This window comes from Sciurus vulgaris (assembly GCF_902686455.1).
Source record: "Sciurus vulgaris genome assembly, chromosome: 3".
In the NCBI taxonomy this organism is placed as follows: Eukaryota; Metazoa; Chordata; class Mammalia; order Rodentia; family Sciuridae; genus Sciurus; species Sciurus vulgaris.
Window position 1 is genome coordinate 159219055 of NC_136463.1, and position 18076 is coordinate 159237130.

The 18076-nt window shown below is 39.6% G+C and overlaps 1 protein-coding gene and 1 pseudogene across 2 annotated transcripts in view; one reads left to right on the plus strand and one right to left on the minus strand.

Moving 5' to 3' along the window:
- Positions 1-18076, minus strand: part of DYTN (dystrotelin) — a gene marked incomplete at both ends in the record, with an annotated part of 63247 nt that overhangs the window by 31362 nt on the left and 13809 nt on the right. Inside the window, 4 exons of the mRNA XM_079130398.1 lie at positions 4489-4532; positions 6305-6416; positions 8489-8652; positions 8872-8943. Coding sequence (XP_078986524.1) covers positions 4489-4532; positions 6305-6416; positions 8489-8652; positions 8872-8943 — 392 coding nt within the window. The remainder of the gene's footprint in view (positions 1-4488; positions 4533-6304; positions 6417-8488; positions 8653-8871; positions 8944-18076) is intronic.
- On the plus strand, positions 13156-14052 carry LOC306658602 (cyclin-dependent kinase 1-like; annotated as a pseudogene). The gene is made up of 2 exons: positions 13156-13480; positions 13645-14052. The product of its transcript is annotated as a cyclin-dependent kinase 1-like (transcript).

Consider the following 18076-nt stretch of genomic DNA (forward strand, 5'->3'; position numbering starts at 1 on the left):
ATGGTATTTCACCGTTCCCCTGATTGTCACATTCCTAACCACTAGTGGGGCTGAAGATCTTTTTGGGTGTTTAATGGCCATCTGGAAATTCCTCTTCTGTAATTGCCCACTTACATAATTGGTGTGTTTTGCTCCTCCCCTTTGTCCTCCTTTTCGTCCTCATTTTCTTCTTGAGATTTTCTTAACAATTTGCATAACTTAACTTCCGAGTAACATAACTTGTCTTATTATTGAAAAATTTTTCCATGTCTAAGGCTCATCTTTTGATTTCATTTAGGACATTTTTACTGCAGGAAAATGTTTAAATTTCTATGCTGTCATACATGCTGCCTGTCTAGTCCTTCATGATTTCTATTTTTCTGTCTTTCCTAGGAAGTTGTTCTCTAGTCACAGGTTTCCTATTTTTCTAATATTTAAAAAAAATTTATTTAAGTATCACTAAATTTGGAATTTATATGAGGCAAACTAAATGTCAGTTGTTTTTCTTTCAGATGGATTATGAATTATCAGATGTATTTCAGAATTATGTGTTCTCTATTGTATTGAAAAAGCACCTTTATCACATTAGGTTTCCATATGTGACACATCTATTATTAGATTTTATATCCTCTACCCAAATCTACACATCCATTCTTTTTTTTAATACCGCATCATTTGGTCATAGAAGTTCCATAGCAAGTTTGAATATCTATTAAAGAACAATCTTTCTCACTATTCTTCAATTTTATAAGTTTGATTATTCTTGTACATTTATTCTTCTATCATGTTTTCAAAATTCTTTTACCTTACATAAAATGGTATGTGATTTTATTTGGAAATGTATTTAATTGAAATATGTCAATTGTTAATATTCACAATAGTTATGCTTTATAAAGTCACCTTGAACACTGAATTAACAAATGCTGAACCATTGTTCCTAGGGAAGATACAGGGTTATTTTCCTGGAAGCCGTTGGGCACATTTTCATCCATCAATCAATACATAACCTTGGTTTATGTGGGTTTTTGTTTATGGACATCTTTTAAAATATATATTGTTCATTCACTGGCATTGAATTCACAGTTGATAACCCTGTATCTCATGCCTAAATAAAGCTCATATAACAACATGTTCTCATTTAGGCATAGCATAGCCTTCTTGTGCATAGGGACACTGAACAGCACTTCAGTTCCACACTTGGAGGCCCTTTGCAACACTGAAATCACCTACAAAAAGTACAAAAATGTGAAAAACATAGCCTCAAATAGACTATGTAAAGACACCTGTTTACGGCACATGTTAGTCAGCTTTTTGTTGCTATGACCAAAATACCCGACAAGAACAACTTAGAGGAAGAAAGATGTTTTTTTGGCTCATGATTTAGAAGTTCAGTCCAGGGTCAGCTAGCTCCAAGGCAGAAACATGGTGGATGGGCTTGGCAACTGAGAAGCAGAGGGGAGGGGAAGGACTGGGGAGGAGACGAACCCTTCCAGGATATGCCCCCACTGAACTACTTCCTCCAACTAGGTTTGACCTCCCAGTAGGCCATCAGCTATCAGTGGGTGAATCCACTGGATAATGATGTTAGAGCACCCATGATCCAGTGGGCCTGAAAGCCCCACTTCTGAAACTTTCTGCAGTGGAGACCATGCTTTTGACACATGAGTCTTTTGGGGGAACATTCCAGATCCAAACTACAATACAGTGTAAGAGCTGAAGCAAGAAAGGAGTACAAACCTAGTTCAACCTCTGTGAAAATGTATATGTCAGGCAATTCAAGTTTTTGGCCTTTCTGGACATGTCTATAAATACTGTAATAGCACCTTGAATATTAATTTTGGGTTACTAATAAATTTTTGCAAATAAGCAAAATTATAAATACTAAATATATGAATAAGGAGGATTGACTATATTAATTTTTGGAGCATGAGCATTCTTATGCTAATGTATTCTCTTTTAGGTATTTGGTATGTTTTCCTTTTTTTTGGGTCTTGTTTTCTGTACTCAACAAAGTAGTATAATTTTTTTATATGAGCAATTTCTTTTTGTTAAACTTTTTCCCTAGTTTCTTTTAAAAATAATTTTTACAGTTATTACAAATGGGAGTTTTATAAAATATCCAGCTGGTTATTGCTAGTATAATGAAGAGCAATGAATTTTGTGCATATCTATTTTATATTTCACCATCACTCAAAGCCTATTAATTCTAGTAGTTTTTGCTAGAGGTTTCTTGGGGCTTCTTGGGAATTCACAATCATATTAACTGCAAATGGAAGTAATTTTGTCTGTTCTTTTCAATTTTCTTCTGTATTGCATTTGCAAGAACTTCCCTAAATATTTAATAACAGTGGTGATATTTGGCACCTAGCTTTCAATTATGTTTTTGTAAATAAAAGTATTCTCTTCTCCTTATGAACAATTATATGTAAAGTAAATCCACATCAAGAGGAAGGAAGTTTTTACCATGCAAACTGCTGAATCATGAAATAAGTTCAGTGTCATCACTCAGCAATAACCATTGATCTCTTAGAAGATGGTCACTGCTAAAGCACCAACTTGATAGCTGTCAAGGATGTGTTTTGCCTATTATCACATTGTGACATAGTAATATTCCACATTCGCTTTCCCTAGATTAGCCACTGAGCAGAACTTCTGAACTCATTAATATCCAGGCTAACCTGAAAACTATTATGTAATATTAATTTGGGAGAATGGCCCTATTGTACTTGGGGAAGACAGAGGAGGAACACATTGAAATTTAAATAACCTTTAGAGTTGCCTACCCCTTGCAATTCCCTTTCTTTATCTTAGCCTCACAAATACTATTCTCAAAATATGAATGTCAGGTTGTTTTCGTTATTAAGTGAAGTAAATGGGTCACAGAGAAATAAAGTGACTTGGCTAAGCCCACACAGATAGCTGGCTGAGGACAAGCCTTCTTTGTCTCTGTTCTGGGCTCCATCAGACTTCACTTCCTTCCCACATTATGTTCCCTCACTCTGTCCAACTCCCTTTCATGGTCCATTCTAAAGGGGCCCGTGACCCACCTCAGCTATCCATCCACCAACCCTCCATTATGCATCTATTCATTTTATCATTCACTCCTTCATTCAATAAGCATTACTGAGTATTTATCATATTCAGACATTGTTATTAGGTTTTGGCAAATACAACTGAAAACAATCAAAGATTCTTCCCTCAAAGAGTTTACATTAGAGTGGGGGACATAGCAATAAATAAACAAGTAAAATTAGTAAAATACACAGTATGTCAATCAGGGAAGTGCTCTGAAGAGTAAAGTAAGCGAGCATGATGCCCAGTGACAGGGCGGGGACAGGGGCTCATCCAGAAAAGGCATTGAAGATGAGATGATATTTGAGCAAAGACTTTTGGTAGAGTTTTAGGAGGTGTGGAGCCAAGCCATGTAGGAGGTGGTCTTGGGGTACTGACGCCCAGGTGGCAGCATGCCTGGCATGTTCAAGGAACAGCAGGAGAGGCATGTGGCTGGAGTGCATCCAAGCAAGGGAGGACAAGGCTCAGAGCTGGTGCGGAATGGGGCTGCTAGAGCCAGGCAAAAGGCCACTGGGAGAACTTTGCTTTCTTGATGATGGGAAACCATCAGAAAGCTTGTGTAGAGGAGAGACAGATTCTGATCAAGGCTGGAAAAAGCTCGCCCGGCCTGTGACACTAGAAGAAGATTGGGGAGATCGGTGAGTTTCTCTTAATAAAATAATAAAAATGTGCAGAAGGATGCATGAACAGGGATGTCCACTACAGAATTACTGGAGGGCAGGATTTAGAAATAATCAAAAGGTTCAATGGTAAGCAATTACTTATAAATTATGGTATCTCCTTACATGAATGAGAGTAAGGCTATTGCGAATAGTGTTCTGGAAACTAATGGCATGGGACACGTTCTGCATTTGAGGTAGGTGAAAATGAGAATGAAAAATTGTATTTGTAGAGTATTCCCTGTTTTGTTGGTAACACTAAAATGTGAATAGTATTTATCTGTGGGTAGTGGGATACTTAAGGGTCTTCTTTCCTTTTTTTTTTTTTCTTTTTAAAGAAAGCATCAACTCCAAATTAGGCTTTCAAAAACAAACCAATAAAAGCTAGGAATCTAAAACAAAGTCATTCAAATGGTCCAAGATCCTATGTGTCTTTCTGATGCCTTTAATTATATGGCCATTAAAAGGCATTGCAGCCTCTTGGTTCTACTCTAAAACTAAAGGCCACTTCTGGGGGGGGGGGGTATTTTAATTCCTCTCTCCCCTCTACCACCTGCCTTCTTTAGAATCTTCAGTATTAGAAAAGCTTCCTCAAGTCCCCAGGCTGGCTGTGCAACCAATACCCAGGTCCTCCAGGCTGCCATTCTGTGGCCTGTCACTCATGGACACTCACGTGGCCTGTGCATGGTCAGCCATGTCCTTTTGATTCACGTGATCTTGTTGCCACCACCTCCTCATAGCTTCTTTTCTCCCACGGCACTCTTGGAGCCGATGATTTCTGAGCATCCTGAGGAGGAGTTTTGTATTCTCTGTTGCTGACATCTGCTGAAATAGCCAAAATTAAAAAGGGCATCAGATCAGTCTAAACACGGTCTTCTTTCCTTTTTTTGTTTTGTTTTGGTGAACTGGCTGTGATGAAAGTTTTTGGAGTAGTGGGATACTTAAGGGTCTTAAGTATTTCTTTTACTTTCATACCCTTGGAAAAATCATCTTATTTCCTTACTCCTCAAATTTCCTTATGTTTTCTCTGTATAAATGGGCACATAGCATAAGACTCCAAATAGATTATCCACACCTCTCTCAACAACTCAGAGAAATGGAGTAATTTGGAAATGCAAAGCTAAAAGAAGGAATGGAGGAGTGAGTCTATGGTTGCTAATATCTGGAGTCGTGGATTCCTTTGAGAACCGGATGATGACTCATGAATTGATCAGAAAAATACTCATAGATTTAATCTGTGGACAATTTTAGTGGATTCGTGGACCATCTGAAGCCCATCTCTACAGCTCACCTTAAGAACTTCTACCAAAAAGAAAAAAAAGAAGGAATGAGAGGGTGCACTAAACGGTCTTCCACGCTTGAAATTTGAAGTGTAATAACAAAGTGACCACACGGTGTCACTGTAGTATCGTCCAGCCCTAGGCTTCAGGAATGGACCCATAGATCAGAGACACTGGACCTGTACATCTGAGGAAGTAGAGTTTAGCAAGGCAAGGCCTCGCAGGAATCATTTGGCAAGATGAAGGCACTTGACTTTTGTTGACTTTTCACGTTAAAGAGAGAATAAGGGAAACCTATCCTCAGCAAAGTCAATCAAACGTTCTTCGCTATTGTGGTATGGTGGGGGCGGTGGCGCCATCTGCAGGAAGAAATTGATACATGGGAAATTAATGATGAAAATGTTCTTTCTGGGGAAAGTTAGAAGGCTTTTTGCTTAAAACCCACTGTTCTATTTTTCTATGTTCTTAGAACTAAATTCACTTGCTGGGTACTAATAATTGATTGTTTTAAGACAAAACAAAACCTCAAATACAACTGTTTCAGTAAAAACCAAGATAATCATCTCTCTTTTTTCCTTAAAAAATACTTGAATTTTAGGCCTCTGGAAAAGACGTGCCAAAAATAGATCTTCTGCAAAAGTATAATAGCGACTAGAATTTTTGTTGTATCACTGTTAATAAAGGAAAGCTTTTTTCTTTTTCATCCATGACAATTTCTAAAACCTTCCCCCTGTAAATTTCACAGACATTTCTAGTAGCCTGGATGGGATAAATGGTCAGATTGGACTCTGTTCAGCTCTTTCTTGTCCCCAAGAGCTTTTATTAAAATCTGTGATGTAACCAGGCATGGTAGCACATTCCTGTAATACCAGTGACTTGAAAGGCTAAGGCTGGAGGATCACAAATTCAAGGCTAGCCTCAGCAACTTAGTGAGTCCCTGTCTCAAAATAAAAAAATGGAAAGGAATGGGATGTAGCTCAGTGGCAGAGTACCACTGAGTTTAATCCCCAGTGGGGGGGGGGGGGGACCTGCAATGTAAAAAAAGCATATTTATATTGAGAGATATTTAAGGTTGAGAGGGCCACTTTATTAGTCTTAAATATTATAATGTATGGCAGAAGCAGAATCTGTGATTTTACTGGAAGAATTTTTTTGGGGGGTGGTTGTTATTCTAAGTTGCTGAGGCTGACCTTGAACTTGCGATCCTCCTCTCTCAGCCATTGTAGTCACTGGGATCACGGACATGGGTTTTAAAGGCTATAGTTCATCAGGACTTAATTAATGAATACTTTAGTATTTTGCATTAGAAGTTACCTGAACACAGTGTTCAATTACAGGATGCGACTTCTGGTGGGACTTGCTGTGAAGACCAGATAAAAAACATACCTGGCAGATGTCAAAGTTGAGACACTTCAGACAACGGTATCTGCCAGTTAAAACAAAAACGCAGTTTACATTGTTACCAGTACAAGAGCAAAGAAATAATATCCAGGTGAAGAATGAAAACTTACAGGAGATGTCTGAGCTCTCCAGTGAATGTAAGAGATGTTACATGACTCTTATGTGTTTATTTAATCAAATAAATATTTCGATAATATTTTAAAAGCATTATATTAATATGGTTCTATCCAGCAAACTATGGTATAAAGGTTTGAGTTACCCTTCTCTCCCACTGTGCAAAAGTGCCAAATGCCTTTCGTATGCAGGGTACCACGAGCTATAACCCTTAAAATAACCCCTTAGGTCTACACAGGTTAGGGACAAGCCCTGGCTTGTAGAAGGCCAAGTCATTGTGCTCATCCTTCTACCTTTAGATCTGTGAATGCTTCTACCTTCAGATGACTTTATTAATTTCTCTAAACCCAAAGCTATTGCTTGAATTTTCTGAGAGCCAATAACACAAGTTTAAGGTTAGGATTGTAATAGATCCAAACAATTTTTAATAGGCTCAGAAGGTTAGAGCTAAAAGAAGCCCCAGACATCATTTGATTCACCAGCCTTTATTTTATTTTGCCTTGTATATCTAGGAAGAAAGATAGCTCAACAGAAGCATTTATAGGAGAAAGCTTAATCTCATTCTTAACAGGTGAGGACATATTCTAAAAGTTAAAGTATGGGAATTCTTGACTTCTGTTTTGCTATTTTGGGGGGTGACCTGAGAAAATCACTTGAACTCTCAATTTGTGCCATCTGTAAAATTGAAATAACAATATGTGATTTATGTTATATATTATGATTTTTTTTTTAAATTCAATGTAAAAGTTGTGTTTTTTATTATTGCAAAGTTAATTCTCTATCTGGCCTAGTAGAGGACATGTAGCAGTTACATTATTATATAAAACATGACTTTCAAGTTACAAGATCAGTTATTTGCAAAGATGAGAGAAGATTCACTGTGTCCTTCAAATTACCTGCAAATACAATTCATTTTCTAAGCAAAATGAAAACTTAACGTCCATGTTTTTAGCAGATAGCAAAGATTTATTTAATAACTGTAGGGAACATGTTTAAGATCTAGGTTAGTTAAGGTCAGGAAATACAGGAACAAGGTGAGTGAAAGTCAAGCCCTAAGTCCTCTTGGCCCTCCCCTGTTGGACTCCCCGGCTGTGACTTGTTTTAAAACTATGCGGGTGTCCCAAAGCTCCAATCCTACCATGTCTCCAAACCCATGTCCACTCACTATGAATGGTGGGGCCACTCATCCTTGGTCTAAACTTGCTAGTTTCCTTCTCTGCCTCCCAAACCTGTCCGAGTATCTCTAATTTTACTTCCTTTATTTAACTTATGGTAGGCCTACATCCCCCTTTCTTTCAGATGGGATTTTGACTGTCATCTTGGAAGGTGTGGAAAGCTCTCCATCTCTCACCCCAACACTTAGCTTTCATATCAGCTTTTGTCACTAGGGGGAGGGAAGGTCTGGCCTGAATTGCTCTCACAAATGCAGACTGTCCCTTCTGGCTCCATACCGTGTTCTCTGCACAGGGAGGCAGCATAGCACCATGGATGCAAAGCAGGGACTCTGGGTCCGGATTGCCAGCCTCTGTCTCTTGCTAACATGAGAACTTAAGCAAGTTATTAAACTTTGCTGCAAACCGGAGATACGAATACCATTCTGTAAGGCATGTAACATGCTTTAAATGAAATGATCCATGTGAACTTCTCAGCTTAGCATTTGCTTAACACTTAGTAAATAAAAACCATTAAGTATTCAAATTTTTTTTTGGAACAAAAGACAGTTTTTTTTTTTTTTTTCCTTTTAGGGGACTAGAGTATTGACTGATCAAAGTGAGTCAGTGGAAGAATTTAATATTCCATTGAATATTAGGAGATGAATTTATTTTGAACCAGGATGCTTCAGACAGGGAATTACTGACCTGGAAGGGTCAACTAAGTTCCAGATATGCAAGGATGACCTCAGAAAGCATCTGGAGAGAAGCAGCTCTGACTCTGGACCCATTTGGAGAATGACCATCCATGAAATACCAATGATGACTGTACCTCAGTCCAACGATTGGGAAGGTCCTGCAGACACTGCACCGAACAGGGTGAGTGACCATTTCAGTGGCTGACAAGCGGTGGCAGGTGGGGAGCCACAGGAGGATGAGAGGCTCAGACTGAATCCAAGATAAGAATTTCTCCTCCTTGATTCCTTGGCTCAACGCCTGAGAAACAATAATATTCATAGGTATGACTTTGGACTTTTGTATTCTTTTCTGGCTCCATTTCTGTTAGTTCTGCCAAACAAGTATATCATACAAAATCCTAAAGGCAGATGTACCTCTCAAACAGGGTTGTCTGGGGGCCCTGTGAAGTCTGATTGAAATGGGTCAGCAAATTCTTTGAGCATATCTGCCCACCTCTGACCTTACTGTGGTACTCACCCCTTTGAAACAGCTGCGGACAGCACTTTCCACAGGACACAGAGTGCGACTCTCCCCTACAATGGTCGGGATCTGTAAGAGGCAACCTCATGTCAGCTGTGAGAAAATGCAGACATCCGTGGTCACCTGAATCAGCATGCCTGAATGATGGTATCACAGCCACCAACTCACAAGTATGGGGTGTCTGAGACTGGATGAACTGTCTCAATCCAAGCAAACCAAATAAATTTGTGGGTTTTGTGCAATGTCTGAGTTGAAACAATGAATGAACTAGTAAGAAGAAGAGGAGGGGGGAAAATGAAAGAAGAAAGAGTCTAGCAATTGGGGTGATAAAGGGATGGATTCTGTTGTACTTCATATGATCCCAAAGAGGAGTTTGGTGGTTGTTCTTTTTTTTTTTTTTTCAATTAAGGACAGGGTCTCACTGTGTTGCATGGCTGGTCTTGAACTCAAGTCATCCTCCCATCTCAGCCACTGAGTAGCTGGAACTGCACACCCAGTTTATTTTTCTTTGTCAATTAAATAGTTTTAAAAATAAAGGGATGATTTAGATTTGACATTTTGTTTAAGCTCAAAAAAAGCAAGTTGGCTGGGCACAGTAGCACATGCCTGTAATCCCAGTGGCTTGGGAGGTGAAGACAGGAGGGTAGCAAGTTCGAGACCCGTTTCAGCAGCTTAGTGAGGCCCTAAGCAATTTGGCGAGACCCTGTGTCAAAATTTAAAAAAATATATAAATAAAAATGACTGGGGTTCAATCCCTGGTACCAAAAACAAAAACAGGAGCGGGGTTGTGGCCCAGTGGTAGAGCGCTTGCCTAGCACGTGTGAGGACTGGGTTCAATTCTCAACACCACATAAAAATAAATGAATAAAATAAAAGTCCATCAACATCTAAAAAAAAAAAAAAAAGGTTTTAAAAAACAAAAACAAAAACAAAAAAAGCAATTTAGCTGCAGAATTGGGATCTCACTCCAGAAGTCTTTACTCTTTGTTGAGGAGTTTTTTAAAAAGCTTTGTTAACATCAGATTTCACAGATATTCCAAAGACTCCATGTTCCGTGGTGTCCATATTATAACCACCTTCACTACAAGGAGTTTAAGGGACTAAGAACCTCTGTGACTATCTATATGCACAGATTTGTTTACCTGTCCCCTCCACTTATTCCCATTTGGTCCTAGTTTCTCATCTGATGTCTTCTACAGTGTGGGCTGTGGCAGGCATTGCCTGCAAGCTCAGAAGTAATCTCAAATGGCCCCCAGCTGAGTCCATCAACTGGAATAAACATTCTTCTAATCAGGAAAGTGGCACTTAGAACCTCTTTGCTGACAATTAGCCAGGCAGAAGTCAACAAACATTTGCGTAATAGTGACAAGATGGCTTGTACTTTAAATTGATAATAACCCTGTCACCAGTCAAATGTAAGTAACTACACCCTATGTTATTTGACCTTGTCTGAAAAAACAACTCATTACTCATTTTTTGGCTTCTGAGTACTGATGAACTAACTGGACCACTTTTAGACAGTGTTGCTGATTCACCATTCACCCTCTGGTGTCCTTGAGCTTTGACAAAGAGTTTCTTTTCATTTACAAAATAAGAGAGGTGGATAACATGAGATCTACTTGCCAGTTCTATGATCTTAAGACTAGTGAAAAGAAAATTCACTTCTGTGGTGGGTTTCAACTTATGTTTTTGCCTTTAAATGTGTGCACAAAGATTTTATGTATTAATTGCTCATTTGACTAATTTCTTGCAGGTGTTCTATGGAGGAATTTAAAGTAGCTGGATGACATGCTGGCACAAATAGAATGGTACTTGAAAGGATAATTGGGATCTTAGGGGAGGATGTGAATCACATAGTGGGGTCTGGAATTTTCTATGAATCCATCTTTGAGTCCATAATGCCAGTTGATAGAATGATAATTTGCTATGCAAATCTCCCCCTTCCTAACAGCTTCCTCAGGAGCATCCTAATGCTTGGGGTTGGGGTGTGATGGGGAGGCAGGAAGTACTGTTGCAGGAGCTGCCATTTCTACAAATCTTTGACCTGAATTACTGTTTTAGTCAGCTTTTTTGCCACTGTGACCATAAGATCTGACAAGGACAATTTTAAGGAAGAAAAGTTTATTTGGTGCTCACAGTTTCAGAGGTTTTGGTCCATAAGACAGTTGGCTCCATCCTGTGGAGCCTGAGGCAAGGCAGAAGAACTTCATGGAGGAAGAGGGTGGTGGAGGAAAGTGACTGGAGACGTGGCACCAGGAAGCAGAGAGACAGAGAGAGCTCTTTGCTCAACAAGAACAAAATGGTACCCACAAAGCACCCCCCCAGGGACCCACTTCCAACCACAACCTACCTGCCTACAGTTACCATCCAGTTAATTCCTATCAGAGGGACTAATGCACTGATTAGGTTAAGATTCTCAAAACCCAGTTATTTCACCTCCAAACTTTCCTGTGTTGTCTACACATGAGCTTTTGGGGGACACCTACTACTCAAACCACAACTGTTATATTTGGAATAGGACAAATTTTTTGGCCCCACTGGACCTGGTGCTAGTCTGGAGACACTGGCAGTAGTCAGGAGGAGGACACAAGTATATCCAGAGGAGAAGGAAAATGCCCCCTAGCCCATCTCCTTTCATCACACTCACTTTCTAAACAAGTTAGTCTCACCAGTCTGATTGCATAAATGGATTAAGAGATTACCTTGTCCTCCATGGCTCCCCATCTGCTTGAGTTCTGAGATGTGGGGTTGTGGGGGAAGAGCATCTCCTATGGTGGCTCCCTGACACATGCCTCAGAGGGCAGAAAACTGGTAGTGGGATCTGTTTGATGTTACAACCACCATAAAACCTTGAAAGATCTGTACCTAATATTTTAACCATATAAAGATTTTAAAAAATCATATTATTTAAGAAATCTGAACATTTTGGGGGAAGGAAGAGGAAAGTGGAGCACGATGGTGAAATAGGACTATTCAACGATTTTCCCCCTACAAAAACATCAATTTGAATAACTATCCATGCATCATTTTTTCCCCAAGAGCTAAGGAAAGCAGAGGAGAGGTTATAGTACCTGGTTATAGTATAATAATAATAAAAGACCTATTGAAAAGAATATGAAGGATAGTTCTATATTACCTGTTAGCCCTCTCCCAACCCAAGACACAGTAGTGCTGAGAGAGGTACCATTCACTGGGGAGAAAGAGGAAGTAAGTGTAGTAATTTGCAATGGACACCAGTCCAGTAAAACCCAGATCTAGGCATATCCTGTGGTCCCTGACTCAGCTGATATGTGTGGACTGAGCTTTTAGACCTATCCTGGTGTGAATGGGAGCCAATATTCCCTGTAATGGTTAATTTCAATTGTAAACTAAGAGATGCCAAAGATTAAAAGGCTTCTGGGTGTGTCAGTGAAGGTGTGTCTAGGAATGATTGGTATGTGGGATAGCGAACTGAAGTGGATACTCTTCCTAAGTGTGGGCAGCACCATCCAATAGGATGGTGGCTTGAATGGAATAAAAGTTGAAAGAACAAGGAAGCAGCATCAGATGTAAGCTTGATTTTTCTTGAATGGATTTTTGATTGCTCTTGCAATTGCCTGAGGATCTGACTCTTGCTCCTTCACTCTTCCAAAGGGGACTGTGCCAGTGATTCATCAGGCAGTTCCAAAAGCAGCCTCTTGAACTGCACAGCTACTGGGTCCTCCAGCTTTCTAGCCTGCAGATGGCCATTGTGGACTATCCAGCTTCTGGTTGTGTAAGCCAATCTAATAAATCCCCCTTTTATAATCATACTTCCTGTTGATTATGTTTCTCTAGAGAACCTTGGCTAATACACTCCCTGTGAGATAGACTCAAGTTCTAGCCTATATCACTGCTGACCAACTATAGTGCCCTCAGGCTTTGAATATTCCAGTGACAGGTAGACCTTGGCAGATGGGGTCTTGGATTCCAGTGTGGTGTGGAACTGGTTGCAGTGGGCCTGGGCTCAGAGCACCCCCTAGTGCTGCAATGGCTACAGTAGTCATGGCCACAACAAATAAGTAACCTAGAATTTCTAGAAAGATTTATGGTTGAACGACATTCACAGACAAAGGTATACTGAAAAGACTGAAATAACCATCTACTTCTTCAATATGCAGGGATCAAAACACAACCACAAGGATCAAGAGTAACTAAGTACAGGGCACTTGGAAGTTGAGTGAGGAGTCACAGACATGGTAGCTGCCACTGCCGCCACCAATGGCAATATGCAGGATCCATCCAGTCACCTATTAAATGACTATGGAAGACTATACCAAAATAGAGAAAACTGGGAAGGCACAGGTGGAGTTGGATATAAGGGTATACACAGAACTATAGGTCAAGAGGTAGCCATGAAGAAAATCAGACTAGAAAGTGAGGAGGAAGGGGTTCCTAGTACTGCAATTTGGGAAATTTCTCTATGAAAAGAATTTTGTCATTTGCATATAGTCAGTCATTTGCATATAGTCTTCAAGATGTGCTTATGCAGGATTCCAGGTTGTATCTTATCTTTGAATTCCTTTTCATGGATCTCTAGAAATTTTTGGATTCTATCCCTCCTGGTCAGTTCATGAATTCTTCAATTGTTTAGAGTTATTTGTACCAAATCCTTCAGGGGGTTGTGTTTTGTGAAGAGTTCTTCACAGACTTAAAACCGCAAGTCTGTTGATTGATAACAAAGGAACAATTAAACTAGCTGATTTTGGCCTTGCCAGAGCTTTTGGAATATCTCTCAGGGTATATACGCAGGAGATAGTAACATTCTGGTATAGATCTCTAGCAGTATTGCTGGGGTCAGTTTGTTACCCCACTCCAGTTGACATTGGAATATAGGCACCATATTTGCAGAGTTGGCAACTAAGAAACCACTCTTTTTGTGGAGATTCAAAAATTGATCAACTCTACTGGATTTTCAGAGCCTTGGCCACTTCCAACCATGAAGTGTGGTCAGAAGTGGAATCTTTACAGGATTATAAGAATACATTTCCCAAGTGGAAACGAGGAAACCTGGCATCCCATGTAAAAAACTTGGATGAAAATCACTTGGATTTGCTCTTAAAAATGTTAGTCTATGATCCCACCAAACAAATTTCTGGCATAATGGCACTAAACCATCCATATTTTAGTGATTTGGACAATCAGATTAAGAAGATGTAGCTTTTTGACAAAAAGTGTCCATATGTTACGTGGAGGATAGATAGATGTACTGTTGACTCTATTTTTGTCTTATGTATTTTTCTTCTCAGTGTTATAAAACTTGAGCTATACTTCATCTTCTACTTTCAAAACTATAACTTAAAGTTGTAAATATTTTTCTGTATAAATTTAAATGTAATAATTCTGTATGTGCGTAGATCTCACTGTGACAACTATTTGTTACTATAATAAAACTATAAGATATAAAAAATAAAAGAGTAACCAAGTACATATAACACCATCAAACAGATAAATTAAGATGCCAATGACTGACTCTGAAGACATGGAGATATATGAAAATTACTTGAGAGTGAATACAAAAAATTGTTTTAAGGCAGCTCAGAAAAATAAAAAAAATGAAGTAACAAAAAATTTGTCAGAGAAATTTAACATAAAGTTAAATAATACAAAAGTCAATCAGAAATCTTGGAGCAGAAAAGTACTATGAAAACAAAAAAGAAAGAAAGAAAATATAATAGCATGAATGACAGAACTGGTCAGGCAGAAGAAAGAATGTGGGAACGCAAACAGATTGTTTGAAAATGTACTGTCAGAGGAGAAAAAAAGAAAAGAAGGAAAAGAAATGAAGAAAGGGACAAAAGAGCAAAAGCACAAGTCATGGACATTTAAGAGAGACAGAGAGAGACAGAAGGATAGAAAGCTTATTTAAAGAAATAAATAATAACAGAAAACTTTCCAAACCTGAAAGAAGATTTAAATACCCAAGTATAGAAAGATCAAAGTTCTCCAATAAGATGCCATACAAAATAGATTACCCCATGACATACAGTCTCCATATCTGCACATCCATGGATTCAGCCACCATGGAGCAAAAATATTTGAAAGAATATTACATCTGTACTGAACATTAAAGACTTTTTATTGCCATTTTTTCTTTAAGTAATAAAGCATAACAACTATCTGAATGGTAATTTTTTCAATTTATTAGGTATAATAAGTATTATAGAGAGGATTTAAAGTATGCAGAAGGAATGTGTAGATTGTATGAAAATACCATTCCATTCTATATTAGGGACTTGAGCATCCATGGATTTTGGTGTCTGTGGTGGGTACTTAAATCAATTCCCTGTGGATAGTGAGGGATGACTATATTGTAGTGAAATCATCAAAAACAAAAGATAAAGAATGGGTCCTGGAAGCCAAGGAAGAAAAGAAACAAACAACATGTAAGAGAGTTATGTGCTGAAAACTATGAAACATTGATGAAAGAGACTGAAGAAACAAATAAATGGAAAGATATCCAGTGTTCATGGATTGAAAGAAATTAATATTGCTAAAATGACCATACTACCCAAGGAGATCTGTAGACTTCATGTAGTCCCAATTAAAATGCCAAAAAGCATTCTTCACAGAAATAGGAAAATAATTCTAAAATTTGTAAGAACACACACATATACACACACACACACACAGCACATATAGCCAAAGTAATCTTAGGTAAAAACAATAAAGCAGGAGGCATCATACCACCTGAAATATGTACTACATACCTATACTAACCCAAATGGAATTTTGCTGGCAGAAAAACAGACACAGAAACCAATGGAACAAAATAGAGGGTCAATAAATAAATCCATGCATTTAGAGTCAACTAACTTTTGACAACTGTCAAGAACGTAAAATGGAGAAAGGAAGTTCTCTTCAACAAATGGTATTGGAAAAACTGAATGTTGACATGTCAAAGAATGAAATTAAATCCTTATTTCTTGTTCCAAGCCGAGGTTGGACACCATCGGGTGGAGTTAGCCAGCCCGCCTGTCCCCCAAGCCGAGGTTGGACGCCATCGCTGAGCCTGCCCGCCTGTCCCCCTACTGCTGAGGGCCACTGCACTTGCCTCTGTTCTGACTCAGTGCACCATCACCAGGGCTCCCCAGCTTCTTTGGAGGCTGGTGCAGGCATTCTGAATCATTCCTGAGGGCGTGGCCACCATCATTGGAAGGGTGGCTCCCTTCCTGAGACACCTACAGGAGACTGGAGGCCTTTTGACAGGACTTAGGATTCAAGAAGAGGAGGTATTGAGAGACTTGGGACCAACTCAGAGCAGCCAGGTGAGTCTCTCCCACCGGGCGGGACTCTCTGGATGGGTCAGTAGTCCTGGAATGCAGGGAATTTTGTGGAGTAGAGTTGCCCAGTGAGACTCCCCCGCTGGAGTCGTGAATCCAGACAACTGGGAGCATTGTAGAGGAGGACCGCCCAGCGAAAGGCTTCGGTGCAGAGCGAGGGTCCCAGGCCTGGGCAGTAGGTCCCGTTCCCAGGGAATGTCATACAGGAGGGCCGCTCAGAGAGAGAGGGCCAGGACCCCAGATGAGGTGGTTGTTCTGGGCCCCAGGGAACGTTACAGAGGAGGGCTGCCCATCAAGAGTCTCAATCCCAGGGTGAGGCTCCCCGGCCCAGGAGGTAGGTCCAGATCCCTGGGAACGTCGCAGGGGAGGGCTGCCCAGTCCAGGTGGTAGTTCTGGACTGAAGGGAACTTCTCAGAGGAGAGCTGCCCAGCAAGACGTCCCCACGGGGTGAGTCTTTCCTGCCGGGCAAGGCTTTCCCACCAGGGTGGTAAAACCAGAGACACAGGCCAGAAAAGCCATGCCCCAGCCCACAGTTGAGTCCCCCTTTTGACTGACCATCGGCCAACAAGTGGAGGTGCCAGCAGGAAATATACCCCACCTGAAGGCCACCATCCCTAGAGGGGCAGCTTCCTTGTGTATCACTGCATTATCAAGTTCCTCCAAGACTTCAGGCTACTGAAGGCTAGGAGGTGAGTTATTGGATATCTACAGGGACACTATAAGTCAATAGAGTTTCACTACTAGAGGGGTAGACACCTGACCAATATGAAAAAACAAGGGAAGAAAATGTCCCAAACAAACCTAGATACTATATCCATAAAATCCAATGACAGCATGGCAGAAGAAATATCAGAAAGGGAGTTCAGAATGTACATAATTAAAATGATCAGAGAAGCAAACGTTGAGATGAAAGAGCAAAGGGAGGCTTTGAATGATCGCACCACTCAACAGTTAAAAGAGCAAATGTGGGAAGCAAAAGATCATTTCAATAAAGAGTTAGAGATACTGAAAAAAACAAACAAACAGAAATCCTTGAAATGAAGGAAACAATAAACCAAATTAAAAACTCCATAGAAAGCATAACCAATAGGATAGAACACCTGGAAGACAGAACCTCAGACATTGAAGACAAAATATTTAATCTTGAAAACAAAGTTGACCAAACAGAGAAGATGGTAAGAAATCATGAACAGAATCTACAAGAATTATGGGAAATCATGAAAAGGCCAAATTTAAGAATTATTGGGATTGAAGAAGGCTTAGAGAAACAAACCAAAGGAATGAACAATCTATTCAATGAAATAATCTCAGAAAATTTCCCAAATCTGAAGAATGAAATGGAAATCCAAGTACTTATAGGACTTATAGGCTTATAGGACTCCAAATATACAAAATTACAATAGACCCACACCAAGGTACATTATAATGAAAATACTTAACATACAAAATAAAGACAGAATTTTAAAGGCTGCGAGAGAAAAGAACCAAATTACATTCAGGGGGAAACCAATACGGATATCAGCAGATTTTTCAACCCAGACCCTAAAAGCTAGAAGGGCCTGGAACAACATTTACCAAGCCCTGAAAGAAAACGATGCCAACCAAGAATCTTATACCCAACAAAACTTACCCTTAGATTTGACAACGAAATAAAATCTTTCCGTGATAAACAAAAGCTAAAAGAATTTACAAAAAGAAAGCTGGCACTACAGAATATTCTCAGCAAAATATTCCATGAGGAAGAGATGACATACAATGATGTAAATCAGCAAAGGGAGGAACTACCCTAAAGGAACAACCAAATAAAGGAGAAACCAAGTTGTGTCAAAAAACAAAAATGAGTCAAATGACCGGGAATACAAATCATATCTCAATAATAACCCTGAATGTTAATGGCCTGA